We start from the raw sequence: 24,956 nt of genomic DNA, 5'->3' as shown, positions 1-24,956 counted from the left end.
AAAATGATATCTGAATCTTAGCACTGACATTTGGACCAATGAAAGGAAGGTTCAAAAGTGCACCAGACAGCAGCCTTACTTGATATCAAAAGATTTAACACTTATAAAACTGGGTCAGAAAACCAATAGAAATACATAAATCAAAATTTAGCAACGTTTTCAATTTCTCGTAAAAACTTTTTCGAACGTTTTTGTACTTGCTCCTGAATGTATATTTAAATTTCCAAAATTTTATAGATTTTCTTTTGAAAATGGTTTACAAGAGAAAACTAGAGGTGCTGTGAGCAAGCTCACAATTGATACCCCCCGCTAAGACAAAAATCATAATGCGTGTATTTTTCCAATTATAGAAAATTTTGGATGAATCTATTTCATCGTCCATTTTCTATAAATAACAACTCTTCTATTTTTTTAAACTGTTGGTCAAAAGCAATATTTGTGTGAAGTAAGAACATTCAATGCTTCTCCATGAGATAATGACCAGACACGAATTTTGCACTTTTTCTGCCAGTGACCTTGACCTTGCCAAAATGACCTTGGGTCAAGGTCATGACACACCCTTTGGTCCTAAGCAATATTTGTGTGAAGTTAGAACATACAATGTGTCTCCATAAGAAAGATAAGGACCGGACACGAATTTTTGTATTTTTTCTGCCAGTGACCTTGACCTTGCCCAAATGACCTTGGTTCAAGGTCATGACACACCCTTTGGATTTAAGCAATATTTGTGTGAAGTAAGAACTTCCAATGTTTCTTCATAAGAAAGATATGGACCGGACACAAATTATGTACTTTTTTCTGCCAGTGACATCGACCTTGCCCAAATGACCTTGGGTCAAGGTCATGACACACCCTAAGGTCATAAGCAATCTTTGTGTAAAGTAAAAACTTCCAATAATTCTACATAAGAAAGATATAGACCGGACAAGAATTTTGTATTCATTCTGCCAGTGACCTTGACCTTGCCCGAATGACCTTGGGTCAAGGTCATGAGACACCCTTAGGTCATAAGCAATATTTGTGTGAAGTAAGAACTTCCAATGTTTCTGCATAAGAGAGATATGGACCGGACACGATTGCACAGACAGACGGACAGACGGACAAGGTGACTCCTATATACCCCCCCCCCCAAACTTTGTTTGCGGGGGGTATAAAAACCAATGATATTTATAAATATATATACCGAATCATTTTCATGTGGTAAGATGCTATCATTGTACATATTAATAGAATAAAAGTATCTTCCGCCTCTATAACGTTAATCAATGTTTATAATATTAGGAATTTATTAAAATGCTGTTGTTGTCTGAAATTTAAATTTCGATTAAAATCTCCAGATTAAAATAAACAAATCCTTGTGAACTAATTTGTACCATTCCAAACAAGTTGGCGTTAATTCAACCAATAGCATACGTTGCCGAATAACGTTATAGTGCGTCTTACAGATGAAAAAACAAAAAGCAAAACAAAACAAAATACAAACAAAAAACGGTCATTCTTTTGGGGGAAATTCGTTTTGTCTCAACTGGTAGTTTCGGGTTTGAATGAAAAAAAAAAACGTACAACAATCGTTCGTTTACCTAAAACTAAAATCCGCAAATTTCACACTTTTACAAATGGTTTGAAGAATATTTTTCGAACGGTATACTTATACATGTAATTGTGAACAAGTAATTTTGTATGCAGGGAAATATTCGCCCCGGTTTATTTTCGCCCCTTTCTGTCCTCGTTGTCGGTTTGCGAATTGAACACTAGGCGAATTCCATTGTCTCAAACTATATCTTTTTTAATACTACTGTATCTGGGCGAAGCCGTTTGCAAATTTAAAGTAAAAGGGCAAAAATAACACGGGGCGAAATAACCCTGCATACAGTACAAGACCAGGTATGTCAGGTTTCTTTTTCCTTTTTACCTAGGTATAAATGCTGGAAGTCTTCTTTTGAACGGAAAAGCAAGCTATATTTGAAAATTTAAGCTTGACAAAAAAAGTTTTCCCTATTTGCAGTCAGAAATGGTAAAACATGGTAAAAATGATTGTTACTAGATGATATTCTGCGCTAGCGCGCTAAAAAACACTTTCCGCATTAATATGAAAAATGCATATTAATAGGTTAAACCAAATTTATTATTTTTTTTTACTTCAAACAAGGGAGTAGGTTTACAATGTTTGGTAATCCTTTTTTTTTTTTTTTTTTAATTTTGTTCTATGGTCAAATATAACGATATTTTTATCATTATCCCAAATAAGAATATCAGATAGAAGACTTTTTAGAAGACATAAAGACGTACGGTTGTTAACACAATATGTTCACAGTTCACAAATTAATATATCTATAGAGGTTTACAACCAATCTGTAATAGTATATAAAATGTATGTAATATAAAAACGCAAGTGCGTGCATATTTTTTTTTTGTAAACTTTAAAACAAAGTTGTCAGATCCAATGTATCTGCTCGATGATTAACTCGCCCTACATTTTACGACGTGATGTTAATTGGTCAACCCGGGTTTCCGTGCACCCCGTTTTCAAAAGTTCTTTCCATTGAAACTAAAATTGCGTCAAATTGGCCCATTTTATCTTCCATTACTTTTTATTTTTTCCTATCTCCGCAATGTGAAGATTTCCACTACGTCATTCCATAACTATATCTTCATTTTATATAATATTTTTCTATTTGGATACATAGTTTAAATTAAAAATATATGCTATGACTATTAATAATCATTAATAAGCATTCAATTGTATTTTGCATGATATTAAAAGAATATTTCAAAAAATATATTTTTACTCCGAAAATACTCTGTTAATGCATCCTGAATTTTTAGGCATTAACAGGTTTAAATGCAAATAAAGAAGAAATAATTTATCAAGAAAAATTCATCTAAAACGTTTGTCATTAATTAACGTTGACTGATCCAATATATCTGCCTTATATTCGATGGATTAGTCCAACATTTCCGCTATGATGTTAATTAGTCAGCCAGCGCTCTATGTTACCCCGCTCTGGAAAGTTATATTCATTAACATTTAAGAAACGAATTGGTTCCTTTACACAACATTTGTCAAATCTTAATTTCTATGTATACTCTAAATAAGTTCCCAGTTAAGATGTTCACTCTTTTCGTAACCATTCAATATTATTTTATTGCAAGTATATGTATTTTGATGCAATCTCCCACTGACAAATGGTGTTTACCATCTTACTCTCATTTTTGCGATTTCGGGCTGGTTTATCGAAAATGAGTAGGTTTTCAATTCATTTCACAATAATTACTTATCATGTAAAATTCAATTATATTGTATGGATATCATCTTACACGTGTTAAAATACCAAAAGGAAGCAGTTATCCTAATACAGGCATTTTGTATTTTATAAGCATTATGTCTTCATTTTGAAGACAAGTATAAATGTGCATATTCTATGTATTCTTTTATCAACATTCCTTGAAATATAGTGCATTATATTATACCATATGCTTTTCTGTGGTGTGGATCAAATAAGTTTTAGTAAAAAAACTTACAAATGTAACATTTAATTTCAACCAAATGGGAATATCATACACAACACATACATGTATATTGACATTAGTTCTACTATTTACAAAAGAAAAGCTAAATGTTATTTCTATTTCATTCTTCTTTGGGCGGAATCAAAGTATTCACAATTGAAATATATTACGTACAATTGTATTTTTTCACTTAAATCTTCACCGATGGAATACCATTCTTATATCTACATTAGTCATTATGATATTTTACAAAACTATATGAAATATCGTAATTTCTATCAGGTAATTAAACTGTGACCTAGTTATACCCAAGGGCAAAGTAAAGTTGAAAAGCTACGAATTACAATAAATTGCCTCAAAAGAAAAATAAGTACTTCACTTTAATTTGATTAGGTTTTTATTGTGAAGTACTCAAAAATAAAAGACAAATAAAATCTGGAATATTTATACAATGCTTTTATTGTGTGGTGTATAGAAACAATGATAAATGAATAAAAGAAATATTTGTAAGCACCATGTATGCGTCATGTTCCTGAGGAACGGATTTTGATATATTCATCCTTAGACAACAAATTTTTCGTTGTTCCTTCAAAATCCCCAAGCTTTGGAAGAACAATTGCTATGTATCCCTCTGTTTGAGGCTAGAAAAAAGAAATAAATTCGAAATAATCCTTTTACTAGATTTACGGATGTTTTTTGCGTTAAACATACTCTGCGTTTTGTTAGATGGGTCTGTCGAATCTCTCTCGTCATTTGCTAGATTTAATGAACAATCTGTTATTATATGAACGCCAAGTTTAACAAGTCGTGTGCCTCGATCAATAGAAAGCAGGTGCTTCCTCGTGTTACCCTTGTCTATAATGATAACACTGATGAAAGACTGAAGGTCGACCTGTATAAAAATACCGCATGCTTTTCTGTAAAGTGCAAAAAGACCGTTACACGAATTCCAACGCGATTTCTCAATTTAATCGAATGTTTGACACCAAATCCGAGTACTGTTTGACTTCATCTGCAGCATCTGGGTTTTTTAAAAGAGAGATTAAACAAATTCGAAGAAACAAACAAAATCCAAAAAACCTTTACGTCATGAGCAATTACCAAAATACAGAAGTCATTAAACAATGGATGGTAAAACTAGATCGGCAGAAATAGCTTAGCATCTGTTATATAAGATTTTGACACTTATTAGATTTCATACATTGAAGTTTTCCCTTGAATTCGTTTGAAGATTTTCCAAAGTTTAACTAACCGTATGGAGAATTTTCTTTAAATAAAAAGCCTAGATGTCATTAACAAATTCTTTCCACCTACATCTTTTATCTAGGTTCAGCAAACATACTACGGAAAAAATGCCTTTTGTCCGTGACCCCATTAAAAAATGTAATACATCTTTACACAAACCATGCCGCTCAGATACATCAAAACTGGCTAGAAGCTCTTTAAGCTTCATCCTTTTAAACAATGTAAGTAAAAACTAAAAAAATAAAAAATTAACAAGTGAAAAGCTGTCAATGTGACAACAAACCGGGTTTTCATTTATGTGAACTGTATCCATAATCCATGTCAAGCCGTATCCAGTGAAATGGAGTACCCTATATGCAATATTTTGCCAAAAAATGACTAAGTTCAAAAGCTGGTATTTTTTTTCATAAATTATTGGAAATCAAAATCCTAGCAATATGCACACCTCTGATATATGTTATATTTAGTTTTTTATTCATATGAAATAAGGTCTGCGACTTTAAATGTCATATTATAACATCTCTGGCACACGTACATTCCAAGTGGAGCAAAGACGGATTAAAATATTTATTTAACGACCGTTCTCACTTGTTCACATGCTATAATTAATTACAGAAACCGCAACAAGACAAGTGGTGAATGCTAAGCGATCTTGACACTCATGGTTTCTCCTACTGTCTTGTCAGAAATATATCCAAGGCATTTGACACAAGTGCCACTTATCGCCACTACAGTAATGTGCGAAACGCTACTTGAGCCCGAATGTATATAGCTGTTATGCCAAAGATGTTTTAATTTCTTCCTAATAATAACATAATGACATCGTTGTTGTCAGAAATAGGTTCCAGTATATTTGCTGATAACAAAAAATTCCGCCACTGGCAGTAAAAAGAACTTAACATGGACGATTAGCGTTAATTAAATAGGACTTCTAATTTTATCTATTCAATTTACGCACGATTTCATTTGTACTCTGAAACAACCATAATTATTTTTTTTTTAAACATTGGTCCATAGGAGTCCTAATTTAATTTGAATAATGAATGCAGCGAGTTGAAAGATCCATAGCTTTAAATTATTTCTAACGTTTCCAATGACCCAATTTCTTTTTCGATCCGTCAAAATTCTCATTCACTTAACAATAATAATGTTGTACATTGTTTTTTTAAATCAATTTAGTTAACAAACTTTTTAAATCAAAACAAATATATTCACTTTCTTTTGGAAACCTAGATTATTTCCAAAATGCTTTCTGAAAATCTTTTCAAAATAATATGAAGAAATGCCAAAATCATATCATGGTCTAAATATACTGATAGGACAGGGGAATTAGAAATACAATAAATGATTAAGGCATTTTGAGAATGTTGAGTTGATACAGTATGTTGCATTTATTTAATTACTTTAGTAAGACTGAAGATACAAAACTTTTGCATCCATCATAACAGTAAATGTTCTTATATTAAAAAAAAATCCAAATTGATTCAAATTAAAGGTAATGCGTATTTCATGTAGGAAATCAAGAAATTTAGCATATCAAATGGTGCCTACATTTTGATAGGCATGCTTTGTAGAAGCATATGAGCATTTGGATTGTCAATCTGATTAAAATCAGATCCTCGATGCTCCCGTTTTAATGATGTGTCGCTACGACACATCATTTAAACGGGAGCATCGAGGATCTGATATTAATCAGATTGTTGGATTGTTATCACATAATCATACAGAAAGGTGTAACCTTTGTGGTCAAGCTAACGTTATAAATCCTTCTAAGACACAAGCTTCGTGACTCTTGTCACATACAGTTTGTAAAAAACTTGGGTCTTTGTGGCGACTTTGGAAAAAAACATTGACACAATTTTCATTTTTTTTTTCTTCCTCTGAATAAAATTTAAAATCTTGTTTGTCGTGTTTAGAATGAAAATGTTCATCTTCAATCTAATTTTTTTTTAATCTTTGCCAACGGTGGTGGAAAATATGCAGAACTCAAATCATTCTAGTTTTTGTAAACAATTAATATTTAATTTATAAATGCATAATCTTAAAGAAAATAAAAACTGGGACGTTTTACTTTCCTGGTGAAAGTGTACTATATCATGGTGCCAAGGACAAATATCAAAAATGTATATGTAATGCAAATTCATTTGATGTAGAAATCTAATGTATGGGAAAATTTTCTCTTAAAGAATCATTCTAAATATTTCAATGAATTTAATTCAAAAAATTTATATCAAAAACATGAAATAATGGATATTATGAACAGAATTCAACTTAGATTTCTACAGTTTGGTTTTCATACATCTCACCACAAGACCAATACATTCATTGCCAAATTTAAAATTGAGATACTGTTTTTGCATTTAATACCTTTAAAAGGACTTCAGATATAAGCTAAAATGTATACTATTTGGTTCATAACTTTTAACAAAATGACCCCCCCCCCCCCAAAAAAAAAATTAAGAATTTTTTTTTAATAAATCCCAACAAATGCCGTTAAAATTTGGAAGTTAAATATCAACCATATTTATGTAATGTATACTTTATTGTTTTGCCTCGGACTAGAATGTCCCGACGTCATTGGATGAATCATGTAGCGTGATTGCCTTATAAATTTCTTAACACGGCAGGCGTCAAAATTTATACGGCAACATGGCGGATGTAACGTAATTTGAGCTGATTTTTTTTACACAAACGTTCAACCATACCTTTAATTTTTAAGCCCTAAAATATTTAGAGTGACCCCCCCCCCCCCCACCCCACCCCCCCTTTGCCCTTGACGTAATATTACGATCCTACAATGGCATCCAGGTTTGCACAGACGACTGACGAGGAAGGTAAAAAATTTGAGAATTAGCTATGAATTTAATTAATATATATTATCCCTTGTTTGTTTACATATCAAACTTTAGGTCCTCAACAAAACGAAACACTTACTACGTTTGTTACTGACTGTTTACAGAAATTTGTGGTGCCGGTAATGGACTTTACCAACCCCACAAATTTCTGTAAACAGTCAGTAACAAACCCAATAAGTAATATTGTTAAGGTGGCTCACTACACTTTGTAGTGGTTTCTCAAATCAGCAAAAAAGTACTTGATTATGATAGATAGCATGATGGATAAGAAGTATGTATGTCAGATAGGCAAAATATGTCTTATTTTGTTTTCAAAAATTTAACGCGGTAAATATAAACAAAACATTCAGGCAGATTCGAACTCATGATCTGTGGTTCACAAGCCCTATACTTTGACCACTGATCTATGGCGATATTCAACAAACCAATTGGTATCAACAATTTAACAGATCACTTAAAACACCATCTTGTGACAGAGTATCCTATAGAGTATAAGTCTCTAGGTGTAGTGAGGTACCTAAATGTTATCTAGTTATGACTTTATATGTCATTGATCAAATTATGGAATGATTTTCATTTTATCATTACTTTACATGATTAAATTATGAAATGATTTTCTTTTCATCATTACTTTATATGATCAAATTATGAAATGATTTTCTTTTAATCATTACTTTACATGTCAGATAAAACTATGAAATGATTTATATTTTATCATTACTTTATATGATCAAATTATGAAATGACTTTATTTTCATCATTACTTTTTATAATGAAATTATGAAATGATTTTTTTTTTATCATTACTTTATATGATCAAATTATGAAATAATTTTCTTTTCATCATTACTTTTCATGTCAGATTAAATTATGAAATGATTTTTATTTTATCATTACTTTATATGATCAAATTATGAAAAGATTTTCTTTTCATCATTACTTTATATAGCAAATTGTGAACTGATTTTTCTATAAATGTTACTTTATATGAGTAAACATTGAACTAATCCCAGTTTACCTTTAGTGACAAGAGATCTGGAGATTTAAGAAGAGTTTCATTCACTTCAATAAGCTGACCTCGTACTCCACAGGTTATGATGTACTTAGAACCGTCAGTACAAGTGACCTCACATAACGGAGATGAAGGAGTCAAGAGTTGTGCTCCCTGAAATACAGAAACCAAAATGTTAATCCTCCTGTTGTATCTTGTGAAGCTTTAAGAATATGTATAATCAATCTCGTTCAACCATGTAATTAATTTAGCAGAGTCTTTGAAAGAAAATATAACAGCTAGACGTCATCATCTCAAACTAATTGGGACCAGAAAAAAACTTTTAAAAATGACTCATTTTATATAAATGATACGGTATAACTATTATCAATGTAGCAAACTTTTCATATTCATATTACATGTAACAAGACATCAACATTCAAGATATCATGGTTTGACTGTATTATTTTCAAGAATTCTATATTCACGTTGATTTCTTATATACAAAATTGAGGTTTTTTTAAGCACTCAAGAAAATCTAATTCAAATAAATCTTTGGGCTTCACATCAAATAAATGAATCGCTGGTAACTTTTTACCAAAATGCCCCAACCCCCCTTCAACCAGAGAAATAACTCAGCATAATTCTTCATCTAGAAAATGCAACCAGATCCAGACTGCTTTTACTAAAAGTGTAGCACATTGTCTCTATTGAAGATTGTATGATTTACTATCAGCAAAAGTTTAAAGTTTGGTTAAAAAAAGACAAAGTTCACTTGTCTGTTACATTTGGAATCCACGTGTCAGGTTGAACTTTTAACCTGTCAAAGCAGACATTCTAGAAAAGAAAAAACCCAGTTTGTCTCAGGATGACACTACTATACTATTATATTCACATTTTAGAAAAACTTATTTACTCTTAATGTCAGAATTTTAAGTTTTACTGCTAAATTTACAATTACATTAAAGTTATTTGAAAAAAAAATTGAAAACCAACACCCATCTCATTTCTTCATCCAGAGCAGGTTCATAAAAAACTGAACTTGTATGTCAAAAAGATATTTTGCAAAATTTATCATAGTGTGTAAAAATCAGTAAACTCTCTTAACAATTACTCTGTCTGTAAGATTTATGAAAATATTACCACATTGGAATAATGGTAAATTATGTTCAATATGTACATGTACTTTAAGAGTACTTTCAGAGGTCAATTATTAGAACAAATTGTATGCTTTAAACAATTATTTGGCACCCTTCATACTGTGACATGAATTAAATTATACACTCAAGTTATTTACACAGATTACAATGATGAAATCTAATAATTAAAGTTGATTTAGAAATGTTTTCTTTTTTCATACTAGTACATGTGACTGCCACGTCACATAGCTGTTAAATGTACATGTACTAAATTGAGAAATATTGCCAAGTCATTGTCACTGATACATATAGGCTTATGGTCAGTTAGAAGAATGGGATTTATTTTAACTTTTTTTCTTCAAAATTTGACACCACCAACACCTGACCAAAACAATTTTTAAATGGGCCTGACATATGGCCTTGAGATGTCTCCAAATCTTATTTCTAAAGAAAATGACCAAAGTGAAGTCAATGGCAGTTTATAATTTGCCCTTGATTTGTAAATTTCTTTACTTCGTTCATATAGTTTATCAAAATAAGTTGCTTTCAATCCATTTTTTTCATTTAGCATAATGGTTTAAATTGGAAAAGAATTCTTTTTTCATCATGGAATGAAAATTTCAATAACTTAATTTTTTAAAGATGTTTACTGATAGCCTGTTGCTCTTTTCTTCCATGTTTTTTTTTTTACTTCAGCCAGGTTTCCTCTAATTTATTCATACTGATCATAATAAAATAATGCTGTTCTCCTATCAATTTCTCTTTTCCCAAAACACTTAATACTGCTGTTTTACTGTTTTTTGCTTTTCAATTAAGAGAAATTTAAACACTAGTTTTTTCTTTATTTCTTTTTTTTTAAGCTACAGATGTCTTAATTACCATTTTCTGATTTTCCTGATAGCGTAGTACTACGTACTAATGTTGTCTAATGTTTTCTCGCTTTCATTAATAGATAACTTCCGTGGTATAAACCTTTTTTCATTGAAAAGTAACTGATAACTTTCTGCAGCAGACATACATGTACCTTTTTTAATTTTACCCATAACTGCTGCTGTTTTACTCTTTTCCTTGTTTATAATTATATAAATTTTGATATATTTATGGATCTCTAATGATAACTTACTGCTGTTGTTTTCACTCTCTCCTAATTTTCTACTGATAATTATCTAACTGTTGTTGCCTTACCAGATCTTTATTATTACAGACAACATACTGATTTTGTCTGGCCTTTTCCATACTTCAACTGATTGCCAACTGTTGCTGTCTGACTTTCCCCTGCAGTAGTACTTAACAACTTGCTATATTCATAATAAAAACGATACTTCTATCATACCCTCTTTCCTTTTCCAGATATCTTATTGTCCATTCTGTTTACCCCCTCCACATCATAACTGATCTGAGATATTGTCTTCTTTTCCCTCAATAAAGGATGCCATTCAGCCACTGTTACTATACATATTCTGTAATCAAACATGTCAAAGTGTATGTTCAACAATGAAATTTAAGTCATAATCAGTATACATAAATTATTTTTTTTATACTAATATTAGATTTTTGTGTCTGCAGTTGTTCACTGAAATTTTTGTATATATACATATGACTTCACGAAACAAAGTAATTTACAAGTATTGGTACTTGTATATAAAATCGATGTAACTTCATAATAGACAACAGTAAAGTTCATACTGTTTGAGTCATTAACAATTTAACGTAAAATGAATTCATCAAATATTGATCATTAATGAATTAAAATGGATGATTCATTGCATATATAGTTGAAATGGATTGTTAAGTCAGAAAAAAGGTAGTTCACAGAAATAATTACTACCTTTATCATATAAAATATGTCCTTTAATTAACTGAGTTCAAACAAACTTGACAAATTCAAAGCAGCAAAGTCCCAATACAATATAAATTACAAAACAAAATCTCAAAAATATATACTGTGGAATCATTAGATTTCGTGGTGGCATAACATCCTCCGGGAATTGATAAATTAGGGTAATAAAGTCATTTTTCCTTTAAATTTGTAGATTTGTAGATATATAAAGCCTCTTTCACAATTGGCGCACGAGCAGAAGCGACTGAATATTCGTGCGACCGATAAAATTAGATATGAATCCTAAACTGTTGCCGAAATAATCGCATTTGAAAAAAGTATTCGTACGAAATTCACACGATATAAGTGAGCGTTGTGCGATGTAAACGCATTAAATCTTGCGATATATCTTGCATCTATTATATGCTACTGTTTTACAATGAAAGCGACTGTTGAAAGATAATGCGATAGGATCACGCGAGAGACCAGGTGATCAGACGATTGAACGCGCGCCAATGCGATTGGACGTGCGATCATGCGTTCCATGGTAAGAAGGCTCGTGTGAGTCAGAGGGGGTATATATACCGCCCATTTCCGACACTCTTCAATAGACATAGTTGAAAGCGAGAGAACATGCGGCACAAGAAGAAACAGAGATGCAGAAGCATTTATTATTATACCTCAATATGATTATTCTGTTATATTTGATTGGTCTAGAAAGTCACGTGACAGGGCGATTTCATAGGAATGAAAGAGCCGATATGAGCACATGATGTAGACAAGTATGATTAAATCAAAAATATTTAAATCATTCTGATTCTCTATATATCACAAAACCAACTTAACTATCTATGATTCGAAATTATGAAAGAAAAATGAGAGTAACAGAGGAAATCAAACAATTTTTAGAGATTAAGGTATTTTGTATAATCATATGTTGTCCGTTTATTGCATTAATGTTCAGGGAATATGAAGATTTATTCCCCCAGAAAAACTTATTTCCCGCGGGCGATGCCCTGGGAAAATATGACTTTTCTTGGAGAAATAAATCTTCCTATTTCCCTCATCATCATGCAATAAATGTATATTGTTGAATTGTGGTCTGAAAAAGAGATGCTTATATAGGATATATATACTAGTGGCAAAGCATGGCATATTACTGATAAGTCGTGCAATGATAGTAAAACATTGCAAGACAACACGAGCATGTTGAGCAACAGTCTCATGGTCGCACAATAAACGCATTAACAACTGCGATTCATCTTACGACCTTTAAAAATCATGCATCACTCTTGCAAGTTAACAAAACTTTGTAAAAACGTTAGTGATAATGTTCGTGCATTGCACTGCGGTGATTTGGACTGCATTTGGTTGCGTCTGAATAGTGTGCATGTCCACTATTTTGAGGAGACTTGATGCGAGCACTAAAACGCATGCAACGAATGCGAGAGCTCGTGCAACGTATGAGAGAGCTTGTGCGAATCTAAAAAATTCCGGTCGCAAAGTGTTGTAAAGTGCTCGTGCGCCAATTGTGAAAGGGGCTTAAGAATGCACGAAATTACGTCCCCACAAACCTGTAAAATTTAAGCCATCCACGAAAATTGGCCCCCATGAAATTTGATGATTCCACAGTATTAAACTTATTTGAACCATAAATTGTGAAAGACCATCTTCGGTCATGGTGGTTGTAAGACTTTCACTGTTAAGAAAAAAGGTGAATAATGCCTTTTTGTTCTTAATTTAATTTGATATGACCTTTTATCATCCAAACGCAGCACAGGGGCTTTTGTAGAAAAAAATAATTTAAAATATTTTTAAAATTTTATAAAACTAATTAAAAAACTTTTTCAACAATGCTTTTTCTTTCTACACAAGCCCCTCTGGTAGCAGTTTACATAAAAGATTATGTAACTGCTGATGTGGTAACAAATTCACAGTGCAAGTAGATATTTAACAGGTTAAAACATGATGTAACAATTAGACAGATGATTGACACATGAATATTAAGCTTTACAACACTCTGTGTTCAAACAGCCATAATTGGTACATGTAGGAGAGAGCTATGTGGACTTCAGACCATGGCTTGAGATGTAGGCCATTCAGAGAAAAGACAAAACTAAAAGCAGTATGATAAATATATGATTTCTATATCTGTTCACATTATTTACTGTAATTTTCAATAAATATTATGAATGAAAATATGTCTAGCAAATTGATAGGAAAGTGGGGGAAAAAAATTGCAGATAACAGATATTGATATTATTAAATGACGACCTTGAAAAACATACATTTTATGGAGGCCTATAGGAGATCATTAATTGTTTTCATAAGCTGTAATTGTTTTTTATTTTCATGGATAAGTATTAAAAGTAGAGAGTCTGAGAAATGAATCAAGCAATTTCACTTAGAATAAAATTGTTTTATTTCTAAAAAGAAACACATTGATTACGTGCAACTTCTGGGATACATGTGATTTTGACCCTTGAAAATGCCCAAACGTGTAAATCGGCTCATTATGAAGTTTAAACATGCGATATATAATTATTCAAGGTGGTAAGCATGTTGCCAGTTTTTAGAAAAATGTTATTCGTATAATTAGGGTACCATAAAGGTGTTTTACCAACAAATGGGGGGGGGGGGGGTCAAATTCACCAATGATGGGCTAAAGTCAACCTCTGCATATTGGGGACAGTCTATACTCTAACTGTCACGAGTTTTTGTTTCCACCACTTTTGCTTGATATTTCGATAATAATAAATACCTTTGTGCTAAAACTTCTTTCATCCACTAATATGAAAAATGTCCAGATTATCTGTTTTGAATCGCCCCCTTTACTGCTTCATGTTTCAAAAACATCCCAAAATAAAAAGTCTACGGGGATTTTGAATTGCATCAGCCATTAATAGGTCCTGATGATAACATTGAAAAATTGCGCGAGATGTGCCGAGTACCACCGAATGGAGAAAAGATGTAAACATTTCCCATTATAAATCTCCGTAAGATATTTGTTTTTGTTCCTGTAAACTTTTATGAGTGAAAAGAGTCGATTTGTCAATGAAGATATCTTGGATATTTTCAATTTCATCGATTTCAACTGTACTTCTTTTACAGGTGTGTGTATTTTTATTAAAAATCCTCAAAAAGTGATGGAAGCAATAACTTGGGACAGACTATAGAGAATCAGTAAAGGCGTAAGCCCATATACAAGCAAAACAAAATCAAAATATATCACAAGAGGTTTTTTTTTTTTTTTGCTATTTAAAACAAAACCCATAGCCCCATAAATAAAACCAGTACTATAATACTAACCTGTTAGAATGTGTCAAAATACAAATGTCTTCATTTTTCTTGGACTGTGAATCTAAAGAGATGACATTTCTATGAATTCTTTTAAAAATGTTTTCGCTTGGCAATGTTTCACAACATTACCATGATTGCACTATTTTGTTGATGATTATGTCTGAGATAAACTTTAAATTTCAAATGAAGTTCAGCCTTTTTTCTTAAATGTCACCGAAATTCGTCGAAACAATCTTACCGAAATTATTTTTTCTATGGAAATGATATCATTTCGAATTTACTCTATCCCTTTTCATTTTTCAAGTTCTGCAGTTTTAATCGCGATGCGTATCTGCGGTATAATCATGAAAATAAAAATACTTACCTATTAGATATCTAGATTGATAATACCGATCCACAAGTGACGGGTGTTCAGACTCCAATAGTCTCTTACTTCCCTCAAAATCATGTTGTTGATTGTCGTCTGCCATTCCGGAAGTCGAAGTTTTAAGTAACTCGTTCTAATACTATTCGAATAATTTGGTCATAACTAATATTCACTTACGCGTGAATTAAAATTCATCAACAACGAAGTAAAAAAAACCCACCTTTACTCGATATTTCAGAATTAAACAGAATTTCAGCACTAAACAGTACCTGTCTCATGTATCAAATATGCAAGGAAATCTCTACAAACTTAATTTGTTCCTTCAAAAACTTTCAATATTTAAATCTTCATCACAATAATAAAACAACAAGTCAATTGAAATGCCCAACTTATACATTCTATTCAGCTCAATGTTAGAAGAACAACAAAAACAGAAAAATATCAGATGCAAGTAGATTTAATTTCATCACATCTCTGAAACATGACATTCTAAAACAAAAAAAATGTATGTATAAATTAGATTAGACATAAATTTACACCCTTTTTAATCAGACATGTCACCAGACTGTATTTCCTCACTTTTATTCAACCTTTCACTCTTTCGTTTTTTGGGGTTTTTTGGGGCAATATAAAACCATTTTGCTGCCATTCACTGCAAGGGGTGATTACTTGATTTTCTACATACAATCCCAAAACCAGTGGATATACACATGCAAAGTTCTTTAACTTCCAAAAAATAAATTACATGTATCTTATATTTATGTCCAGTTGCAAATAAAATTGCAATTTAATCTTATATTGAAATAAATATATTCATGCATTTGAATATTGATTTCAAATAAAGAATTAGAGAATCAATTTTAATTCAATGCTCCATTGATTTACAACATTATTACATTCAAATATAAAACATGGTTTTAGCTTCTCTGTGTTTTAAATACGCTAATAGATGTCAAAAACTATACATGGAGTCCAAAGACAATGGAGTGAACACATCTCCATGTGGAATGGAATTTATTCACTTTGACATCAGCACATGTGCCCCTAAGAAGAAATGCTCCATTCTTTCTAGTTTGAAAGAAACTTTCTGAATAGTCACAAAAGCGTTAACTACCGTTACTACAGTTTACAAGCAATAGAATATAATAATACATTTACATGTAAATATTTATAAGTCTGCATAAAAAAATTATAAATCCAGAACACATACGGTACATACATGACTGTATATATTACACAATGGAATTTAACATTACTGTCAATAGTAAAAGACATGTCAACTTTTATCGGGAGAACAGCACCGTCTTTTCATGGCAGTGGCAACAGTGTTGGCCATGCTAAGCAGTTTCTGATGCGCCTCAAACAGTTCGTTGGTTCTTAGTGAGGACAGAGACTCCATGGATAACAATCCGGACATCTTGTCCAGATCTTCCGTGACGGATCCCTTGGTCTCGGATAATGCCTGCTCCTCTACTGGTTCCGAAGTGATGGATGAGCTTGGAATAAATCCTATGGAACTCTCCCCTTCCTCTGTTCCCCATTGGTTCTCTTTTTCCAACAGATCTTCAGTGCTACCCATCTCATCCGCTATACTCCTGTTCAGGTCTTCATTTGCACTTTCTAATTTGAATAACAGAAAAATTTAAATTTAAAAAAATCAAACTTAATAAATGCAAATCATTATCGTTTATCTTAAGAATAGAAATGCCTAAGGTATAAAATGTAAAGTAATACAAGTTACATCAAACTTGTCTTTCAAAATACCATACATGATTCACAAAAAAAAACCTTCAATGTACATGCAGATAAAAGCAGACTTACTCTTAATGGGAGATAATCTGCCTAGATCTTCTTCCATAGAGGGCAGCACCTCCATTTCATCTCCTCTTCCAGGATTATTTTCCGCTACAATCGCAGAAGATCTATCACCTACAGAAAAGAACATATGTACGTGTAATAACAAACCAAAACCTTATTTTTTTAACATTAAAGTAAAATGAGTAAAAGAATATTTGATTTAAATACTACTTTGAAAAGCATGAAAAATTTACAAATTCACAGCACAGCCAAACATGTTTAAGTGATATTTTTTTTTAATTTAATTTCACATTCTGCAGACATACAATGCATGATTATGATGCTTTAAATATAATAATTCAGAAGTGCAAAAAAAAATTTTTTGAGAGAGAGAAGTGATAATATAACACATGAGGTTTGAAAGATTTCAAGCTGTGATCCCGATTACTCACCAGTTTTCTCATTCGAGTCATCAGCCTTTGTGGGTTTAATTGTAGGTTTTCGACTTTCCTGATGAGATACAAATGTCCTGAGCACTTTTCTGACTGTTGGAACTTTTGGGGATTTGATTGGCAAGTTGTCTATTTCCTTTTCTGAGAGACGAGATAAGTCACCTATCGTGTGGATATTACGAGCCTTCACAAGTTGTCCTAGACCACGCGACCTGCATAAACATCAATATATGGTTCAATGTTTCAATATCAACATTTAAAAGTAAAATATGACAAGATATCCTATTTATGCTATGAAATTCCATTTTGAAAGTTTATTGAACTGTGTATCAAATTCCTTTAGTTAAATCTTAATTTGAATTTTCCATTGAAATTGAGATTGGTCCAGGTGTGTTAATCATGTGATCAAAACTACATGTAACCTGAAGAACTATGAGATACTGACTGATATGCGATAGGTAAAGGAGGAGGAGGAAGAAAATAAAATCAGTTTAGAAAGTCTGCACCATTATGACTTTCAAATCTGCAGAAATGAAGGTTTTTAACATGAAAAACTGCTGTTCATTATTTACAAATACAAGTACTTATTTGCATCAATTTGATGCAGGAGTGTATAAATATTGATCTAAACTTTGAGGTTTTTTTCGCAGAAAAATTCCATCCCTGTTTTATGAAGTGAGAGCACTCACCACATAGAGGTGGTCAGCTGGGGCAGCACCCTGTCCACGGTCTGTGAGCAGTCCACCAGCTCGGGGTAGACAGGCTCCATGGTGAGCTGAGACTCAGTCACGCTGGCGTAACTACCCAGGGTGGAGGGCACCTGTGATTCCTGGGTCTAGAAAAAATGTAGAAACAAACAATTTGAAAAAGCTGATCATTTGAATAAAGCTAACACATGTACATAATGTTGTGTTTAAAGTCAATGAAGGAAAGAACAATAGCAGTTTTAATGCATCAGGAATGTAGAGAAATGCATTTTGGCTGTGATGTTGATGGCAATTCATTTAGTTCTCTGGGTTTTGTTCAAATTACATGTTTTTTAAGGTGAAGTATCATTATATTTTTGCAATTCAATATCTGCCACTTAGTGAATTTATACTCGTTTCCTATCATATCGCGGGTTCTATGGTATCGCAGTATTTCTGTGTACGAATAGTAGCACGCGCTGAATTTGACATTTGACATCGGGATATTTTTAGACATAGTAAACAGAGACATGCTGAACATCACTGAGGTATATCATAGAGGAATCTAACAATAACATTTATAAGTTTCTGGAAATATTTTCGTATTGATAGATTTTTCGACAAAATGATTTAACTACCACGATATCATAGGACGGGCTCCTATAAACTGCACGTGATGTGATGTATACAATGTACATGTATTTTGCCTACTTGGCCAACTTACAACCAACAACCACAATTAAAAGAGTTCAATACATTAAATTGAACACATACCTGGCTTCCTTCTTCATTGGCCTGTGCTGCTGAAGATGTGTTGGAAAACAGCTGAAATGGCAATTTAATTGAATTGATGACAGTTTTCTAAAAATGAAACTTCAACCATTTGCTTTTAGAAAATAGCTCTTACCCCTGCAAATTGCTTTTTTTATTCTTAACAGTTGTTTTTTTTCCCTTAAATATAATAATTTAAACTATTTAATTTGCTTTTTTTTCACTACATCCATGATATCAGGTCATTGAATATTGTAGAAAACCAGCCAAAATTCACTGTGATGAGGTAAAAGTATATGTATGACAACATCCGATACAACATCCCAGTACACATACACTGTCCGGTACTTACACAGCTCTTACTGCTGAGGTCTGGGTTGGAGCAAATGGACACTGTGCTGGGGGTGGGAGAAGCAGCCGCCTCAGACAGAGGGGTACCAGTACAGGTCACGGGGTCAGCGAAGGACACTCGTCTCTGTTTCTTCTGTAGAAAAAAATCATAGGCCACTTATTTTAAACGGAAAGTAAAACTACAAGGATCATTTTCGCAAAGAACATACACCTCTGCTTCTTCTGATTGAGAAATCAAAGAATTTAGCAGAAATCTACAAGCACTGTGTTTATCATAGGCCATTCATATAACATACAGAAGTAGATAAAGGAACATTTTACAAAATATAGAAAGATATAGACTGAAGGAAATATTCAATTTCTTTCCAGCAAAAACATTTGACAGCAAACCTATTTTCTCAAGGTATGATCTCTAGCTAAAAGGTAAGGGGAACTTTAATACTGATAAACCTAAATGTGAAATAATATGGTTCCTACCTTGCAAGGAGGGGAAGGTGAATTAGCTGGGAAATCTCCACTCAGTCGTCTTCGCTTCAGAATGCTAGCACTAGGTGAAGCAGAGGGGGCGAAAATCTGTCCCAGCTTGATGGGATGGAAAGGAGCTGCCTTTCTCAGAGGTGAACCTTTTGATAAGTGGGAGCCAGGACTTGGGGGCTTGAGGATGCTCCTTCTGGCCACAGCTCTCTTCTCAAACTTTCTGGGCACCACTACCAGTTTGCTGTCGGTATTTCTCTCAAACATGGCAAACCCACCATCCTCTGTTCCATTTTCAGGCACCTTGGTGGGAGTTTCATCAAATGTGACTTTTTTGGACTCGCTCTGAATATCCACATTGTCTTTGGAAGCCTCGTTCTGTTTGTCTTGGGATGTCTCATTTAGTTTCTCTTGAGATGTTTCTTTCTGTTCACCTCCCGTGTTTCCTTTTTCCTTCAATGACTCTTCATCTCCCAGCAGCAGAGAATTTTCATTTCTGTCCACCTCTTTCACTGACTTCCCTACAGGTTCTTCAGAATCCTCAATAACAGTGGTGAGCAAACTTGGGTCCAGACTCTTCCGTTTGACAGTCTTCTTCATAGACAGTGACTTTGGGCTCTGTCTAGGTGAGAGGGACCTCCTAGTTGGCTTACCACTCCTCAGTGTTCCATGAGAAGATCTCAATCTATTGGAGAGGGGTGAAGTTTTTGCTGGAGCAAACTTTTTTTTTCCTATCCTTTTGGACTTGCTTTCATCTTTTCCTTCTGAGATGCTTTCCTTTCCTTTTTGATCACTTTCAATATCTTTCTCCTCTTTTTCCACATTTCCACCTGAGATGTCTTTCTTGCTGTCTGTCAACACATCTTCTGATGCATCCACCTCCATCTCTTCAGCATTACTACTACAGATCTCATTCAGAGGAACATTATCATCAGAACTTTCTTCAGATTTTTCATCCAATTTCTCCTCACTCTCTTTTTTCTCTGTCACTTCATTCATCTTGTTCTCCAGGTTACCTTTAGACTTAACAGCTTTCTTTGCAGTCTGTGACAGAGGCACATCATCTTCAGAACTATCTGAGATTGATTTATCTTCAGTTTTACTCTTTCCTTTCTTCTGCGATCTCTTTTTTGCAACTTCAATCTTCTTTTTAGTCGTACTTTTTCTTACAGGGATTTCCGCAGAGTTCCTACTTGTTGGTGTCTTCTCCCCCTTTTCTTCAGCAGTTATTACCTCTGAAATTTCAGTCCTTTTCTCTTCTTCCTTTTTTGGAGCTTGCTTTTCCACATCTTTTCTCTGGGTATCCTCCAAAAAGAATCCCTCAGAATCAAACTGCCTCTCATACCCAACAGCTGAATTTTCTCTTTCAGTGTCTTCTTTATTGTCCACTACTCTTTCATCATTAGCTATCATGTTTTCATTTCCCAGCTCTTGACTAGACAACTGTGATGCCTCCTTCACCAATGAGTCTTCCTCAGTATTCTGTTGAGATGAAGTCATTTGTTTCCCATTTGATTTAGCAACAGCACTTGTGTTATTTTTCCCTTTCTTTTCTTCAACTTTCCCTTCTTTTGGCCTTCCTCTCTTGCTGCCTGTCTCACTTTTCCCTTTGGGAGTTTTAACATCCTCTCCTTTGCTCTGTCTGGTTCGCTTTGGTCGACTGCTCTCAGGTGACAGTTTCTTGGGAGTGTCTTGCTTTCTCTTTCTTCCTCTCCTGGGTGTATCTTGAGCCAGTGTTGATTCAAGCTTGGGATCATACACTTGCCCAGATTCCATTGCTTCAGCCTCTTGTGACTGTCCTTCAACTGATGTTTCTGCTTGGTTTGACTGCTGACTAAGTTTTAAATTCTCTGTTCCCAGGACATCCTTTCCTTCACAGTTTGATTTACAGGTGGACTGTGATTGAGGATTATAGCAGGAGCTCTCTTGTGTATCTTCTTTCTGCGTGAACAAGTTTTCAGTACTTGTCATTTTAACTTCAGCTTGACCGTCAATGCTTTTTGCATTCCCCTGGGTTTCAAATCCCTGTGATGAAGACAATGGTACCTCTTCTAAAGGCAACACATCTGAAAAGTCATCATGCTCGTGATTTACATCCTGTGAACTCTTTTCAAGCGAACTACTTCCCTGAGACACTCTGTCTCCTTTTTGAGTACCAAACCCAACATCTCCTTTTCTAGGACTGAAGTGCTTGATTTCATCTTCTGTAAGCCTCTTCAGCTTCAATACTGGTGTACCCACTCGGAGAGGCAAGGAACCAGTTTTGGATTCTGGTGAAGCTGGGATAATGTTGGAATCTTCAGAAATATCTAAATTAGAGTCCACCTCTGTTCCTTTGGTGAAAAGCTTTCTAGTGCTGCCTCTTGTATTGCCGAACTTTACAGGATCTTTACTGGTGGGTGGAGGAGGGGTTTCTTGAATAGGTTCAGAATTAGGAGATACTCTAGACTTCAGAGATTTAGGAGACTGTGTTTCTTCTACTACCGTCACTTCAGCAGGTTGGCTTGCATTGGATGACGATCCAGATGATTTCATTGAACCCTGTGAGGATATTCCACTCTCCTGAGACAATTTTTCTGGAGATTTTATCAACCATTCATCAAGTTTCTGAGACCCCTTACTGGAATTCTCCAACGCTTTACTCCTACCCCTTTTAGCAGGAGAGGCAAAACGTCTAGATGATCTAGCTGGAGAGCTCTCAATACTTATTTTTTTCAGTGGTGATTTCACCTTTCCTGGAGAAAGCTGCTTCGTACTTTTCAACTGACTCGTCCATGTCAACAATGACTGCGAGTCACCCTTCTCCTCATTCTTGCTTCCATCATCGCCTGCCGACTTATTGGAAGAAGATGTCGACTTGTACGTCAGAAAATCCATATCCACTGCCTCCATCACATTTGCTGGAGCTACAAACACCTCACCAGATGAACTAGATGACTTTTTCGAGGTTTCCGTTTCTTTCTCCTCACTGCTGGGATTCTTCAGAGAGTCCACTTCTGCTTCTTCAGAGGGAGTACTGTCTATTGAACCAGAAGACTTGGAGCCACTACTAGGGGTGGACCTTTCCGACTCGGTAGAGTTGGGCATACTTTCACCTGAGGACTGTCTCTGCTCCTGTGAACTGCTGATGGTGTCCTTTATAACAACAAAATGCTCAATACTGTTCTTCTCCACTGCAATAAAAACATAAACAATCATCAAATAAAGAAAGTCTGTTTTCTTTCAATTAAACAAATTAATTGTAGAAGCATGAACATGGCTTCTCTGTTCATTTTTAAACTTTGTGCCATCTGCATAATGAGATAATGATCACTGCATAGTTTTTAACTCCAATTTACAAACAATTAGGTGTATGATGAATTTTAAATTTATTGTACTTAAGATTGGGAATTCATTGATACGAACTAAAAAAGACTCTCCGACTACTTGCCTTCATCCACCATCTTGGACAAGGCTTGGTCCCAGACTGCTTCAAATTCATCATGCCCTGATATCTCATCTCCAGCCCCCTCAGACTTGTCCCAAGGTGTCAACTTATTTTCCCCTTCTTGAGCCCCTGTCAATCTACTCTCCTCTTCCTGGGCCTTTATCAACTTGTTTTCCCCCTGATTGGCCTCATCTGACTTCTGTGGCTCCTCCTCCTGTGTGTCCTTGAACCTGACTGACCTCCGCCTCCTTCCTGTTCCTGGTTCTCGCTTTGCATTCTGGGAGTCTTCCCTGTCACTTGCCTCTGATGACGATCTTCTACTTGCTCTGACTGTGGCAGGTTTATCTTTTTTCTGCATGCCAAACAAATATAATTACAGATATGAAATAGGTATTAATAGTGATTAAACGCATATCATACATAACTGGTATTTACTAAATTACATATACTGATTAAATTCATATTTAATGTATTTAAGAAATTGCATTCGTTCTAAAATTTGCAAAAAAAAATTATAGTCAAACTTGTATTAAGCAGTCACCTGCGGGAGGCACCCAAAGTGACCTCTTAACAGAGGTGACCTTTGAATAGAGACTTGTGAATTTGCCAACATCAAATCCTTTTTAGAACAATTATTCAATTTTATTTCAATTATATACTTGATATTTAGCATAATGTATCAAAATGATAGATAAAGTAATTGATTTGATGTTTTTATAGTATCTATTATATTTACAAATAAGTAGAAATACATTACAATGCATTGTGCGTATATTTCTTTAAATTATTCAAAAAAGTCATTACGTGGTAAAACATTGTCGCCGACAGTTTCACAAGTATAACACTAACTATTTTCATGAGTACCGTATATATAGAAAACAAACACTTTTAATACAAATCAACAATTACGATTTTAACTGACCGTATCTGAACTCAAAATCATATTATTAAATTTCCTCTTGCCTCGCCGCGGACATTTTTGACACCTGTATCTCATTCATGTTTATAAAACAAACATATTGTTAATACTTGTTTAAACAATTCACTTGATTCCCATTCGTATCTGATCTGCCAATTATGTATTATTAATACATCGATTAATACGCCTCAAGCGTATAATTATTGTTTACATTTATACCCGACATTCGGAAGCCATGTTTAAAATCCCCGGGTGTAAATCATGTGACCGGCCAAGATGGCCGCCTAATGCATGTCGACTGTACGGTTTCGGATCAAAATACGATGACCGCTGACCGCGTTAGACAGGTGACCGCTCTTTAGAGGGCAATTATATAGGATTTTTCATCGGGAGGAAATAAAATGACCGCATACGAAAGGTGACTGCTTAATAAGGGTGACCGCTACGGCAGTTTTGACTGTATTAATTAAATTGAGGTATGCTTCAATTATAATTCTTGTAGCCAAAATGTAAAATGTTTTGGGATACAAATTTCCATGAATGTGTGGAAAGTTCATCAAACCTGTGACAAATTCTGAGAGAAACTAGAATTGATGATGATGAGAGAGTCAGCAGCAGGAGTAGGTGGTCTGAAATAATACACAAAAATTGTACATCAAACTCTTTAAATTAATGAAACATCACCTAACCTTTCAAATGGGTGATTGCTTATCTACCAAAATGTATTCGTTTATGAAAATTAAAACCAAGAAGCTGCCCATGCCATCGTATCCTATCAAAGCCCCAATAATTACACAGTTCCACAGAAATTTTGACTACTGTGGAATCACTTTTATTTATGGGGATCAATGTT

General features: G+C 33.9%; 2 protein-coding genes across 3 annotated transcripts in view; both read right to left on the bottom strand.

Moving 5' to 3' along the window:
• Positions 1–3,949: 3,949 nt before the first annotated feature.
• Positions 3,950–15,345, bottom strand: LOC128162924 (protein Abitram-like). The gene is made up of 5 exons (XM_052826344.1): positions 15,224–15,345; positions 14,869–14,920; positions 11,074–11,200; positions 8,629–8,775; positions 3,950–4,151 (listed from the first exon to the last, which is right to left on the bottom strand). The coding sequence occupies exons 1-5, from the start codon at positions 15,327–15,329 to the stop codon at positions 4,035–4,037; spliced, it is 549 nt and encodes a 182-aa protein (XP_052682304.1). The 5' UTR covers positions 15,330–15,345; the 3' UTR covers positions 3,950–4,034.
• Positions 15,346–15,849: 504 nt separating this feature from the next.
• LOC128162923 (telomere-associated protein RIF1-like) overlaps positions 15,850–24,956 on the bottom strand; it is a 29,440-nt gene continuing 20,333 nt past the window's right edge. The window contains exons 27-35 of one of the 2 annotated variants that reach the window (XM_052826341.1): positions 24,666–24,732; positions 23,188–23,536; positions 19,761–22,930; positions 19,285–19,416; positions 18,936–18,986; positions 18,165–18,310; positions 17,476–17,687; positions 17,048–17,155; positions 15,850–16,846 (exon numbers count right to left, since the gene is read on the bottom strand). In XM_052826341.1, coding sequence (XP_052682301.1) covers positions 16,503–16,846; positions 17,048–17,155; positions 17,476–17,687; positions 18,165–18,310; positions 18,936–18,986; positions 19,285–19,416; positions 19,761–22,930; positions 23,188–23,536; positions 24,666–24,732 — 4,579 coding nt within the window. In that variant the 3' untranslated portion in view covers positions 15,850–16,502. The remainder of the gene's footprint in view (positions 16,847–17,047; positions 17,156–17,475; positions 17,688–18,164; positions 18,311–18,935; positions 18,987–19,284; positions 19,417–19,760; positions 22,931–23,187; positions 23,537–24,665; positions 24,733–24,956) is intronic. The other variant, XM_052826343.1, reaches the window with a different exon arrangement.

This window comes from Crassostrea angulata, chromosome 9 (genome assembly GCF_025612915.1).
Source record: "Crassostrea angulata isolate pt1a10 chromosome 9, ASM2561291v2, whole genome shotgun sequence".
NCBI classification, from domain to species: Eukaryota; Metazoa; Mollusca; class Bivalvia; order Ostreida; family Ostreidae; genus Magallana; species Magallana angulata.
This window is presented reverse-complemented; position numbering and strand designations above follow the sequence as displayed.